The sequence below is a fragment of the Pteropus vampyrus genome, unplaced genomic scaffold (genome assembly GCF_000151845.1).
Source record: "Pteropus vampyrus isolate Shadow unplaced genomic scaffold, Pvam_2.0 Scaffold50, whole genome shotgun sequence".
NCBI lineage: Eukaryota > Metazoa > Chordata > Mammalia > Chiroptera > Pteropodidae > Pteropus > Pteropus vampyrus.
Window position 1 is genome coordinate 2,778,263 of NW_011888831.1, and position 14,338 is coordinate 2,792,600.

The 14,338-nt window shown below is 53.9% G+C and overlaps 1 protein-coding gene across 1 annotated transcript in view; it reads left to right on the top strand.

The window, feature by feature from the left end:
* ATP2A3 (ATPase sarcoplasmic/endoplasmic reticulum Ca2+ transporting 3) overlaps positions 1–10,421 on the top strand; it is a 22,389-nt gene extending 11,968 nt beyond the window's left edge. The window contains exons 13-18 of the mRNA XM_011360059.1: positions 6–121; positions 729–814; positions 4,661–4,794; positions 5,216–5,333; positions 5,881–5,998; positions 8,924–10,421. Coding sequence (XP_011358361.1) covers positions 6–121; positions 729–814; positions 4,661–4,794; positions 5,216–5,333; positions 5,881–5,998; positions 8,924–8,943 — 592 coding nt within the window. The 3' untranslated portion in view covers positions 8,944–10,421. The remainder of the gene's footprint in view (positions 1–5; positions 122–728; positions 815–4,660; positions 4,795–5,215; positions 5,334–5,880; positions 5,999–8,923) is intronic.
* Positions 10,422–14,338: the final 3,917 nt, after the last annotated feature.

Genomic DNA, 14,338 nt, shown 5'->3' on the forward strand with positions numbered 1-14,338 from the left:
CTACCTGCCACGGCCCTGGGCTTCAACCCACCAGACCTGGACATCATGGAGAAGCTGCCTCGGAACCCTCGCGAGGCCCTCATCAGTGGTTGGCTCTTTTTCAGATATCTGGCTATTGGAGGTGAGCAGTGGGGTCCCAGACCTCAGTGGGGTTCCAGGACTTAGGAACCTGTATCAATTAGGCAGACAGTATGACTCAGCCTGGCTCATGCCAGAAGAAACTCTGTAGGCTTATTTAACTGATAAGACTAGATAGAGCATGCCTCAGGCAGGTATAGCTAGATCAAAGCCTCAGACATATAGTATCACTGCCATATTTTGGCTCTGCCTGAGTTCCATTCTCAGGCAGGTGCCTCTTGAGTGGCAAAATAGCTGTTGCAGCTCCAGCCCTCACACTTACTCCATTACAACCCCAAATTCAACAGAAGAGAGCCTTTTGTCATACTATTCTCTCAGTATATGATAAAAGTCTCAGTCTTGTTCTCATTGGCCTAAATTTGGTTATCTGCTTATCTCTTAGCCAATCACTGTGGCCGGGGGTATGACAGATGCTGATTGCCAATCAAGGCTCGCCACTGGCCCTAGGAGAGGAGCCTGCGAATCACGTGGTTCAGAGAGGGAGAGAATGGTTCCCTGACAGAAATTCAGGGAATTATTAGGAAGGGGAAATGGATGCCAAAAAGCCACATTTGTCCACTGTAGCGGGTTTCCTCCTGCCCTCCCTGCAGTGTACGTCGGCCTGGCCACAGTGGCTGCTGCCACCTGGTGGTTCCTGTATGATGCCGAGGGACCTCACATCACCTTCTACCAGCTGGTGAGCAAGTGACAGCCAGGGAACTTGTTGGGGTTATTTCTGAGGTAGAACTCACAGCCAAGTTGTTGGAGTTCCAGGAGAAAGGGGTCCTGAACCCCGTGGTTGGCCAACGGCTATTCCGCCCCACCCCATTCACATATATAGGCATCCACCTAAGGAGCCAGGCCCAGAAGCCATGGGAAACCTAGAGAGAGTAGCATAGTTCCCAAACCAGAGAAGAGGCTACTCTCTTTCCCATTCATTTAGTTAGGGGGAACCAAGGGGCATAACTACCCACAAGTGTTGTCTTTATTGGGGAACCCCAAAACATTGACATCTCAGAGATATGAACCCCTAAATGGTGGAACTTGAGGTCAAACAGGAAATCAGGAATCTGCCAGGCTCTCCCCATCCCCATAAACCAACTGACCTTTTGAAGTCACCTGGCTGACAAATGTCCACCATGGGACTGTCCTAGCTCAGCACATCTCTGGAAGCAAGCAAGGAGACCCCTCAGACGCTATCTGTCACCCTGTCTCTGTCTGAGCAGCCAGCCAATGCACCTTCTTTGCTTAAAAGAGCTTTCGCGGTGGTTCTGGCAAAGCCAGCTGTAGGTTTCTCATTTAAAGCCTAGAGATGCAGAGATGCAGAATTTTCTTTCTCTGAGTGGGCTTGCCTTTGCTACTTTCTTGTAGATAGAAGAGCTCCAGGGAGGCACCCTGACTTCCTGCTCCATCCCTGAGAGTGTTGGGGGACCACCCTGAGGGCAGTGTGAGGGCTGGGTTACCATCACTGGTCGTCTTCCCTTGGAAGGCTGAGATTTCGTGAATTCTGCAGCATTCACATCTAGGTCAAGGCAGCCCAGGGGCCAAGGGGATGCTTTCCTGGCACCCAGCAGCCCTCCCCCTTCTGACAGCAGTGCAGAGCATGGGCTCAGTTCTCATCCCAGAGGTCGGTGCCCCCAGCCCTTGGCCAAAGGCTCCCGCCAGCCTCAGGCACCTCTGCTCGTTTAGTGCCAGCGGTAGCAGCAGGGTGGAGATGGGGCTGTGCTGACCATCCTGCAGCTGTCTTCTTCCAGCCCTGTCTCTGTTGCCATTTTTTATATTGCGGATCCCAAATCTCTTAAGGACCTATCCCCACCTCCAACCTTTCTTCTGAGCCCAGCTCCATTTATCCAGCTGGCTACCTCCTCTGGGATGTCACACAGGCCCACTGCACTCACCAAATCCAAAATCATCTTTTCCCTAAGTAACCTCTCTCCTCCATCCCCATCTCAGTTTTACTGCCTGTTACCCAAGCCAAACACCTGAGGGTCGTGCCAGGCACACATCCCACACCCACTGCCAATCAGTCCACAGTCCCCTTGTGCCACCTTCCCAACAGTTGTCAGGTCACCCAATTTTTCATTTATCTGCTTGGTCGAGTATCGACTATTAGGCACTGACTGTGTGTGCCATGTACAAATTACTAGGGCTATGGCAGTGATGGAGCAGGCAGAGTCTCTGCAAAGAGCTTACAGTCTGGTGGGGTAGAGCCATGGATATGGGCAGTCACATTTCAAGGTGAGAAGTTCTTCAGCAAAAAAAAAGTCTCTGAGATTCAAGGAGTGTCCCATAACCCATGGTTCCTGGAATAAGCTGCCAGAAGGCAGCAGAGTGGTTAAGAGCACAGAGCATGGAGCCTGGATCCAGACTGCAGGTTCACACCCTAGTTCTACCACGCTTTAGCTGTCTGACTTTAGACAGGCTATTTAACCTCTCTCTATTGGTTTCCTCATCTGTAAAATGGGTGACAGTCCCTACCTCAGAGTTATTGAGAATTAACTGAGTCAGTACTTGTAAAGTGCTTAGACTAACACCTGGCACATAGCAAGAGCTATGTGAGTGTTGGTTAAGTTCATTGAACCCAGAGGGGCCTTATAGGATAAGGTAAATAGGAAATAGCCAGGGAGGCAAAGGGAAGGTATAGGCAGAGTAGTGGCTTTACCCAAAGAAGCAGGCTCCCACTTCCACAGGGACTCATGATGAACCCAGGAGCAGAAGTTCCAGCTCTGAGCACTTTCTAATAAGTTCAGGAGGCCACACTGTGACCCATGACCTGGGATATAATGTGGCAGGTGCTCACTGGTAAAACCCAGAGGGTCTGAACCAGGCAGGGTATTAATGGCAAGAGCAACAGATCTATTGAAACACCTTGATGTGATCCTGTTCAGATTTCTTCCCTGTGCACATGCATAAGGATGTAAGCATTCACATGCTCGAGTGGGAAATGTGTGCACTGTGTGTGTGTGTGTGTGTGTGTGTGTACATAGGCCATTTAGGATCTGGGAGGCAGGGCCTGATGGTAAGGACACTACTAACAGGAGCATTTGGTCCTCTTGGCCACTAGGTGGGTTCAGTTTAGAACATTTTCTCTGCTCTATGATCATTGCCAAGTAAAAAGATGTGTACTTATCCCAAATCCTAGAATTTGGTTTTTGGAGAAAATCCCACTGTTGATTTAAATAAGATTCTCCATTTTTTTGTTGAAATAAATCTAGGACATGGTTCCATAGTGTAGCCGTTAGCACATCTGCTTTACACACAGAAGGTCGTGGGTTCATGCCCCAGTGAAGCCATGGTCCGTGGTCTACGGCCATGCCACCCTGAATAAACCTGATGTCTGATCTCGGAAGCTAAGCAGGGTTGGGCCTGCTGTTAGTACTTGGATGGGGGACCACCCAGGAAGACCAGTGCTGTAGGCATAAATAATAAATAAATAAGAAATCTAGCTAAGCCGTAGTTTATAATTTTTCATCCTGCATGAGAGAGAAGGGGAAAGTGCTAGCAGCCCCTTCTGCCCAACAGTCACCTTACCCCGAGTTATGCAGTGTGGGAAAACGGAGGTATTTACTGGGCAGAAAGACGGCTGGTTGTTTTATAGGTTTCTCTTTGAGGGTTATTTCACAGCATGTAGACTCAGTTTAGAAATACCCTTAGCTTAAAAGATCTCTGAGTTCAGATGAGACTCCAGAGGACAGATTTATGTTCCAGGAGAACAGAGCTGTTTAGCGGTTATGCGTGTTCACATTCATCCCGTGTTGCAGAAGAGAACAAGACAGAAGTTCTCAGACATGGCCTCAGTTCAACATCTTGTCACAGCAAGATTCTGTGAGCGAGATTTAGGAGCAGGAAGAAATTTCCCCTGGGGCTTGAGGGATGAGAACCACTTTCTTATTCAGTTCTGAGAGCCACTTTCTTATCTAGTTCTGAGAGATTCTTGTTAATTACTAAGAAACTGTAGTAAGCCTGCACGTGGCATTTCATTAGTTTATGTCATAAGCAAAAGACAAGCCTGCAGAGTTTGATTTCAATGCAGAAGTTGAAGGAGGTATGAATGGAATTTAATTTAACAATGGTGAATAGAACACGTGTAGCCTTCATCTTCTACCCATCAAAGGTGAATTCTATTTCAAGCATAATTTCATGATTGGTTTCACATGCATTTACTTATTTAGTGGTCTCAATCATTTCCACTCCTGCACCTCCAATACTCAGCCTACCCACTCACCCCTGTGCACTTTCAGGGAAAATCTTGGACCCTCTCCCTGATCCCAGGGCCCCCTCCTATCCTCCCCAGTCTGATGCCAGCTGCTCTCCCTCTGTCCCACGGTACCCCTGCCCCAGAACAGTCTGACCTTCTCCCTGGCACAGTGCAGGCCATCTGCCCCCATCCTGGGGTAGCACCCCTCTCACAGCTCACTGGTTGTGTATTGAGTCCTCATATGTGGGCCACAGGTATGGTGAGGCTTCCCTCTTCCCATACACTGGCCCCTCCTCTGACTGCTGTTCTCTGCGACCCCACCCAACCCCACCACGGTGCCCGCAGAGGAACTTCCTGAAGTGCTCTGAGGACAACCCACTCTTCGCCGGCATTGATTGTGAGGTTTTCGAGTCACGCTTTCCCACAACCATGGCCTTGTCTGTGTTGGTGACCATTGAAATGTGCAACGCCCTCAACAGGTGGGCTGGGCAGAGGGACTGGGAGCTGAGGGCGAGGGGGCTAAGAATCAGGTTAGAGATGTCTAGGATTGGGGTCTGAGGGTCAGGGGGTCCAAGATTGGGATCTGACAGTCCATAGGGCCAGAATTGGGATCCAGGGAACAATGGGGGCCAAGATTGGGGTCTGAGAAATATAGGGACCAGGACTGGGCCTGAGAGAAAGAGAAATGGGGAAACGGGACAGGACAGTCCCCTGGGGGCTGAGCGGGCAGCTGTGACACCCCTCCTGGCCGTGCTAGCCTCCCAGAAGTGCTGTAGCGCTTCGATCCAATTAGGGAAATGCTGAGGCTCAGGCCTGTACCTCCACATGGAGGGCGGATGAGTACCCACAGCAGGGCCTGTCTGCGTCCTGGCCCTAGGTGAGTGCCCTGTGTCCTTGCAGCGTCTCGGAGAACCAGTCGCTGCTGCGGATGCCGCCCTGGCTGAACCCCTGGCTGCTGGCGGCTGTGGCCATGTCCATGGCTCTGCACTTCCTCATCCTGCTGGTGCCGCCCCTGCCCGTGAGTCACCCTCCTGCCCTACTCCCCATCCCTGGCTCCTGGGGTTGACAGGATCCAAATCGCCCTCTGACATAAATCCCAGGGCTAGTTGCTGGGCCTTTCTGGGCCCCTTTGAAATGAGAACCCCTGGAGGATCCCGGCGGGGGTGGGGGTGGGGAGGTTCAGAGGTGCTCACTACATGTACCCTGGGCTCGGACCCTGGGCAGCCACCATCCTCCAGATGTGTCCCCACCTCAGGAGTCCCCAGACTTGGGGAGCAGAAGAGGTGGGGAATCTCCCTAGGCTGGGGCAGGAGGAATGACTCCACTTTTTCCCCGGTGCGGAATCCCTCCCGCCTCCCACCAGGACCAATGGGATTCGGTCCTGTGAGTGAGGGCTGGGGAGAGTACTTCAGGCAGAGGAAGTGGGGTGGATAAAGATCTGGAGGTGGGGCCTCCAGGGGCATCTCGGACACGCTCACGAAGAGTCCGTTGTAGCTTGAGTGATGAAGCAGGTAAATTGCAGAGCACTGGGCAGTCCTTCCTTTAACCAAACCTTTCCCCTCCAGCTCATTTTCCAAGTGACCCCGCTGAGTGGGCACCAGTGGGTAGTGGTACTCCAGATATCTCTGCCTGTCATCCTGCTTGATGAGGCTCTCAAGTACCTGTCCCGGAACCACATAGATGGTGAGTGGGAGGCCCCAACCCCTCCTGCCCTGCCCACCTCTGCTCTCAGACTACAGAGGGCCGGTGCCAGTGTCGTTCTCCCTGTCTGTGTGGGGCGAGGTGCTCTTGGGTCACCAAGTGGAGGACCTTAAGGGGCTCTGGTAGCTGTGACCTGAGGTGTCCATAGGGGCCAGGGCCCTGGACTCACCGGTCAGCCAGCAGGAGCACTGCTCAGGGCCATGCTGCCTCACCCTCCTCACTGCCACCAACCTTGCATGGCTAGGCTCGCTGTGCCCTCCCTGGGCCCGGACCTCCCAGGCTTCTGACGTCTGTGAATCTGGCCTGTCTTTATCCAGGCATTTTCAGGACAGTCTCCCAGGCATGGAGTAGGCAGCCACTGACCACTTCCCAGACCCCAGACCACACCGGGTTGGCCTCGTTGGTGTCATCTTGTGGGTGCGTGGAGTGTGCGGGGGAGTCTCCGTTTCTGTGTTCACAGCTCTGGGTCTGCCTTAACCCAGAATTGAGAACAGAATGGCAGGGGTTGGGAAGGGGGCCGGTGTGTAGAGGAGCAGCCTGGGTCATGGCATCCATCTGCCTGCCTTCTTCAGGGGCCCTCAGAGAGTGGGTGATTCTGCCCTGCAGCATCTTTATCATTGTCAGAGCTGCCCAGAGAGAGAGGAAACAGGGGTGAGAAACTGGTTCCTGGGAGTCGGAGCCCTGGCAAGGCTGCTACAAAGTCCCAGGTTAGGCCCAGCAATGGCTGAGGCCTGTGCTGGGGCAGCTGGGTCCCTCAGAGCCACCTCTGGCAGGAATGTATCTCAGCTCCAGGGGAGGGTGCCTGGGGGCTATAAATAGATCCCGTGCCTATCATTCCACAGGGGCCAAGGCAATCAATCGGCCCCCATCTCCCACGCTGGCCAGCCCTCCTGGGTGCTGCAAATATTTTCTCTTATTATAAAGGCTGAAACAAGTTGTCCTCCTCACTCTCTTTGGAGAAGTTGGCCCACCACAGATCTGTCCAGAGGGAAACCTGGCAATGGGAGTGAGGGGCTCATGAGGGGGTTGTTCAACCAAAGCAAGGCCTACTGGGGCCCAGGGTAGGGTAGGGGGAGCCAGATAAGGCGTTCTGACCCCCTTTGTGGCTCTTTCTTACCTATCCTCTGTGGACACTTCTGGGGAGGTGAAGACAGGGACGTGGGTCTGTTGCCTGAAACTCCATCCATAGTAGCCCAAGGCATCCCCAGCTCTGGCCGGAGCACAGGGGTGGTCTACCAGGAGATCGCCTGGCCACCCTCGACCACGCTGACTCACCTGTGAAGCCGGACCTCTGGGGACGTGGGTGGCTGGGGCAGCTTCTCTGTCTTCCTCAAGAGCCTTCCCTAAGTGGCCACAACTGCCAAGGTGGTGGCGGCGGGGTGGGGGGGGAGCATGGAGGGTTCAGCTTATTTTCTTGAGAAAACTTAAAAGTGGGAAAATTTCTCGGCCAGCAGGGAAAGCCTGTGTCTTGGACACCGTCCAGCACTGGCTGCTGGGCAGTGGAGGGGCCCGGGCCTGGGTGCGGGGAGTAGCTCCTAGCAAGATACGGCAGGTTAGAAGGGCTGGGGCTGGGTTAGGGGTGGTTTCTAGAAAAGGCGGGGTTTGAACAGAGGTTTGAGAGGGGAGAAGGAGCCTCATGGAGAAGGAGGGGCTAGGTGAGCATGGCTTGGCATCTCTAGTGGGGCTGGGGCTTGGAGTGCAGGGTAGAGAGGGGAAGCAAGAGCCTCAAATACCAAGATAAGGACCCTGGACATTACCCTCAGGGTATGGGAGCCACAGAAGGGTGGAAATATGAGAGGGTCTTGGGTGACCATGGAGGACAGACAGGATGGGGTGTGACTAAAGGCGAGGAGGCTGGTGAGCTGCGTTGAGTTGGTCAGGAGAGGAGCTACTGAGTCCCAGCCTGGGGAGAGCTGGTCCCACCTCCACCTCCACCATTAACCTGAGATGTTGACCATGATCCCAGGGAGGTGTGGCTTTAAAGGGAGGTGCCCTGCAGTCCCTGAGAGCCCAGACAGCTCTGCCCTGTACAGCTGTAGTCCCTGGGGCCTCCTAACCAGACGGAGCAGGGGTGAGAGACAGGACCCTGTTATGTTCCCAAGCCAGTCTGGTGCCCTTTTAGGGAAGTTTTTCTGAGGCCTGATGCTCGTGGTTTCCCTGTGATTTATGAGGGATGTGTCCTGGGGAGAACTGTGGATGCTGGGTCAGCCCCAGGGGGTTGGGGGGATCCTCTTGCCCCACCTCCTGGCTCTCCCCAGGTGTGGCTGAGCAGCTGTCAGAGGCCTGTGAGCTGGGCTGAGGGGAGGAAAAGCCTGAAGAGGCTGAGTAGGGACAGATCTAGGAAGGTCCAGGATACAGGAGGGCTTACACTTTATTCTGAGGGCAGTGGGAACCATCAAAGGAGATGATGGGCTGGACTTGTAGTGTGATGCCAGGGGCAGGAGGGTAATGGTAAGGTAAGATGGAAGCCGAGGGCAGGGCTCAGAGGCCTTGAGCCCTGCGTGGGCAGTGGAGAAAGAGACGAGTTCATGAGATGTAGGTGGTGAAATCAGTAGGCCTGGGTATATGGGATGGAGATGTCACAGATGCCATGGTTTCTGGACCTTGTGATGCTGGGTGGTGGTTATTCAAACTAAAAACATGAGGAGACTGCCTTGGGGTAGGCTAGGGGCTTGAGGGAAGCAGTGAAGTGCAGGAGGCCCGGGGGACACCCGGGAGAATGTGTCTGGGCAGCAGCTAGACACATGGAGCTGCAGCTCAGGAGATGCAGAGGGGCTGGGGATCGACTGAGTGTTGTCATGGCAAAGTGGGATTGTCCTGGGAAAATGGAGACTGGAAGGGCCAGAGGGAACCAGCCTGGACGTGTGCTCTCATACATCATAACATACCCTCGTGTTTTTCTTCCAGAGGAAAAGGACCAGAAGTGAGTGCTCAGAGCTGAGTGGAGTCTCCAGTGTGTACCTCGGGCTGATGGTGCCCAAGCGTTTGCCCCACTCCCTGCCCTGCTACCATGCTCACCTGCTTGCTCGCTGGGCCTTACCGAGTCGGGACTGGCCACCCCCAGACCCAGTCCCGGGTTCGCTATCCCCACTTCCATCTGCCTGGGGGCTCTGTGCTTCATGTCTCTGGGGCTCTCCTGGGAAGTTCAACCCTGAATTTCTGGCCTGGGAGGGGCCTGCCCAGAAGCCAAAGTTGGCAGCCGATCTAGAGTTACAGAGCCCTACACACCCAAATCCATGAGCACATTCTGGAGCCTGCTCCCGCTTGCTTGGAGACTGGGTATTATTTGGTAACCAGAGCCTCTGTGCTGATGGAGGATGCCTGGAGACCACTCTCGCCACTAATCTCAGAGCCTGGTCTGGGGCCTGGTCAGCTGGGGGTGGGAAGGGGGACATCCGGGACATCTGGGTCCAGCTGTGCACAGCAAGTGTGGGCAGCCCCCCTCCGCTCCTCTGCTTCCACAGAGTTGGCTCATGAGGACTTGAGCCTCTTTCTGTTTATATATGTAGGGAGTTGAAAGGTCAGAGAGAGGGACACAGGAATGGGGGCGGGGACTGAGCAAGGGCTCTCTTTCACTTCTAGACTAGCCTGCCTCGGCTCGGTTCACTTCTAGACTCAGTTTTCCTGCCCTAAGCAAAGAAGGCATGCCCTCTCGATGCTGCCTGGTATGCCAAGCAGGGGCCAGATAGGCCCTCTGTGTGTCTGGCACCTGAAACCCTAGACATCCTTGGGTTTTTGACCACTGTGTCCTACCGCCCCAACCCCACGCTTAACCATCTCGAGGTCTACATGGCTGGGTGATTCTGAGTCCCTGGACTCGGCCTCACTCTTTGCCCCCAGCCCCACACACCCATGAGCTGAAAGGATGTCACTCGGAATGGCTAGTTACGTAAGGGGACTTCCTCCCTCCTTGCTGGAGGAATGTGTGTCCATGTGGATCATGTCAGACGATTGGAAAAAAGCATTTGATGGACAGAAATGTTCTCTTAACTCAGCTTTTGCCCCTTTGGCAAAAATTAGTTGTAGAAGAAAGCAGTGAGTAAATGACTATGTGTCCTTGCCCTTCCTACAGAGTATACAAAGTGATTATTTTATATGTAAATCAAGACTCACATCCCTGTCCTAGTTCCCAGAATCAAAGCCCCCTCAGTCTACCTTACAGACAAATGGGCTCCAGGGCCTGTGGCTCCTTCGCACACCCTTGCTCCCTCCTCTGGCTCGCGGGTTCTGGAGGGGCTGTGAGAGAAAAGGAGTTGGGCAGGGTCTTCCTGGTGCGAGCAGACATTTTCTGCTGCTTTCCTGCTGGGGGAAGGGAGATCTTAGTGGGAGGGGTGGGGCCGGACCCTGTACCCATCTGCTGACATGCAGTTTGGTAGAGAAATAAAGGTTGAGTGCCTGGGGCACCGGAGGACTGTCAGTGTCTGTGTTGCTGGAGAGCGGTTCCATCGTCTGCCCATTTGGTGTTTACCTGGGGTACTCACCCCTACCCCAGGAAACGCGAGCAGAAGTCTGAAGTTCTCACATCGCCAGCCAAAGATTGTCTTCCTCCGATACCAAATGCAGGAGAGGCACTGGCTTCCTGAGCCACGTCTAAATGGCAGAGGCACCACTGCCTGTGCCTCCCAGGGACAGCACTTGACAGTTTATGCGTGTGTTCAAAGGCCTTTATACATATTACAATTCACTTTTGTCACGGCTGAGGAAACACCCTGGGAGGGCCTCATGACTTGGCCTGGGGCAGCGCTGGGCCTGCAGCCTGAATATCAGGGGCCCCTTGTACTCCATAGAGGGGTCCCCATCCCTGGCTGTTCTGTGAGTGCTGTATCTCCCTGGGGTTTCTTTCCTGCTTTATTTCCTTCTCTTCAAACTCGGATACTGTCCACTTCTTGGCCTTCCAGGTCCAGCTCAAATGTATCTTCCCAAGGCTTCCCTCAGCTCATACTGTCCAGAAGCTTTTGCCAGGCTGCTTGAGATTAACTCCTGACTTCCCCAGGTGACCCTCCCCCCTGGGAGCGGGGGATCTGGGAAGGGAATAGCCAGCCATGTTCCACCCCGCCCCCTCCTGTCGCTACCCTCTGGAGTGAAGACTCGTGAAGGTTCTGTATGTAATACTCTAACCAACCGCCCTGGGAAGGGGGTGCAGGCCTTGCCCACGGGGGCAGGACTGACCACATAGTTTGCAGGGCTCAGTGCAAAATGAAAATGTGGAGCCCCTTGTCTAAAATTAAGAATTTTATAACAGTAACAGCAGAGCATTAAGCCAAACATGGCCTTTCTGAGTACAGGGCCCTGCGTGACTGCACAGGTCACACATCCATGAAGCCAGATATGACTGGAGGAGACATGGCCCACCCTTAAGAGCTCCCAGGGTTTATTTGGGGTGGGGGGGTGGAGGGCAGGATTTGACACATAGTTTACAGAGGAGCCAGGACTGGGGCAGAAGGGTTCTCCCTTCTACAAGACCTTTAAGACCACAAAAACCTTGTCATCCTCCTCATCTCCAGAGTACTCACCCAGCTCCATGAGGTGGACCGGGCAGGGTTAAGGCCTCCATCTCACAGGTGAGGTTTCAAGGCCCTCTGAGAGTCTGGCCGTCTGGCTGGCCTCATGGTCGATAGGCAGGACACGGAGCTAGCATGGGCCCAGGGGGCTTGCGTAGGAGGTGAGCTGGCTGGCTCCCGCTCTCCCAGCAGTTGCTGAGGCTCACAGCCAGGCCTGCTTGAATCCAGCCTTGTCCAGCCCACAGCATGGAGCCCGGCAGGCCAAGATGGAGCGGCCAAGGAAAACAGAGGTTTCCCACCTCACTGCCGCTTGCCAGGGGCAGGAGGGAATTCCAGGGCAAGCCCCGGCACACTTCCCACTGGCTCAGGGGTGACAGCTGCCAAAACACCCATGGCCTCCCCTTGTCCCCTCAGGACTTTGTGCTCCCCATGCCCCCATGCTACATCCCTTAGGAGGTAAGGAGAACCCCGTTCAGGTCACTTTGGGGGAAATGGAGAGTCAAAAACAAAATGAAGACATAACGTTCACACAGATCTGAACCCAAGTGTGCATAGCAGCTTTCTTCATTATAGTCCCAAATGGAAACAGCCCGAATGTCCATTAATGGGGGAAGGACGAAGAAACAGCGGTGTGTTCGTACAACAGAATTCTCCTCCGCAATAAAAAGGAACATGCCCATATATGCAGCAGCATGGATGATGCTTAAAACCCTGGTGCTGAGTTGAAAAAGCCAGACACAAAGAGAGTTCATACTGTGCGATTCCACCTCCATGAAGTTCTAGAAAAGGCAAAACAAATTCGAAGCAACAAAAACAGATTGCCGGGACCGGGGATTGGAGAAAGATTGACGGCAAAGAGGCAGGATGGAATATTCTAGGGGGATGAATTCAGGGGGGTAGTTACATACATTTGTCAAAACTCATCAAACTGTACCTAAAATGCGTACACTTTACCGTATGTAAATTATACCTCAATATAGTTTGATTTAGAAGAAAAAAAGGAGTCAGGGGAGGTGGGTGGGCACACAGCTGCTACGTGGGTGTAGACGTGTCAGGAGGAAATGAGCCTTCTAAGGGGTGCTAAGTGTTCGAGGGGTGGGGACCTAAGCCACTAAGGAGTCCCCACATTCCAGGGGAAGCATGAAGCAGGGGACCCAAAGGAAACAGCCCTAAAGGAGGAGGAGAACCGGGGCGAGGTGATGCCTCAGATACTTTTGAGGAGGGGCTCCAGCCAGTCCTGGCTCATCATGGGGTAATAAAAGAGGCCAGAGAAGCAGTACAAGAGGCGGGCAATGGGGAGAAGCCAACACTGGGGACCACTGTTGTGGCCACACCTTGGATGTCTACTCCCTTTCCTCCCCTAGGCAGACTCTGTTAGGCTGGCCCAGGACCTAACTGGTATCTGAGGGGCTGTGTGGCATTGAGTGAGTCCCTGGGGCACCAAGAGAGGCACAGAAGGTGGGGAGTGGGAGTGAGGGTAGGTGGGTAGGACCGAACTCTGCAGGCAGAGGTGTGGCTCTTGCAACCTTGGAACTCTGAGTGGCTAAGGAGACCCACGGAGTCTGTGTCGACCTCCTTGAGGGCCTGGGCTGGCCTCCAGGATGGGCACAGGCCCCCTCCACACTCCACAGAGCCACTAAATTTAGCCAGACAGAGGAGGCTGTCCTGGGGCCGAGCGCTTGGCAGCACTGCCTTGTCTCCCTACAAGGCCCGGCCCAGTACCGAAGCCGGCCACCCGGCCTTTGGGCTTATAAGGCAGGTTTGGCGACATTCAAGTGCCGGAGTCTTGGGGTGGGCTCTGGGCCAAGCTCTCAGACTTTGGGGAGCCTCTTTTCCGGCCACTAGCAGATTCTCTGTGTGACCTTGGGCAAGGCACTCAACTTCCAGAGCCTCAGTTTCTTTATCTGTAAAATGGGGATTCTAGCACCTACCTCACAGGGCTGTTATAAAGAAAACTTGCTGAGTGTGAAAGCCCTGTGTCCCTGTAAACTCTGGTCCCTGCCCTGGCCACTCCTGCTCCCCACAATGCTTTGAACAAGTATAGGTATCTGTCCCTGGGATTCTGGAATTGGGGCCAGGGGCAGGAAAACGCAGGCCTCAGATGACAAGATGCATCTTAGAACTAGCGAAAGAGACATTGACCCTATCAGTTGCCTGTCTTACCCTTGTGGAGTTATTAGCAAGAAAAGAAATTTGGGAAGAGGACTGTAATTGCTTTTGTTTCTTTTCCTTTTGGGCACGCTTTGGGTGTGATGATAACCCCAAACAAGATAGTCCTCCTTGCCAGTCTATTCTCCGAGTCAGGGTCAGAACTGAGGCCGTAACAGGAGCACACGTGTGTACCCGAAGCAAGTCTGAGTGGCTAAGGAGACCCACTGGAACCTATGCCAATCCCCTCGAGGGCCTGGGCTGGCCTCCAGGATGGGCACAGACCCCCTCCATGCTCCACAGAGCTACTAAATTTAGTCAGACAGGGGAGGCCCTCTATCAGCCCATCTGTCTGTCGGCAAGCCTAGCCCCTTGGAGGAGGAGAAGGAAGAGGTCATGGTGATGATATGAAAGGGACAGACACAGATTAGAGACTGACTGCCTGACTTCCTCCCCTCCCTCCCCTTCTCCTCACTCCTGCCCTCATTTAGCACCTGCTGCTCTCCTGAATGTGGTGTGCCTGTCGGGGAAGTGTGGGTGAAGTGGGACACAGAGATGGCTCAGACACCCCACTCCCCATTGCAAGCAGTTCATGTTCTGAGGCCTGCTAGTCCAAGTGCCATGGGGCATGGGGTCGACTGGGAAGGAGACAGGCCCTTTCGTCTGGGGTCAA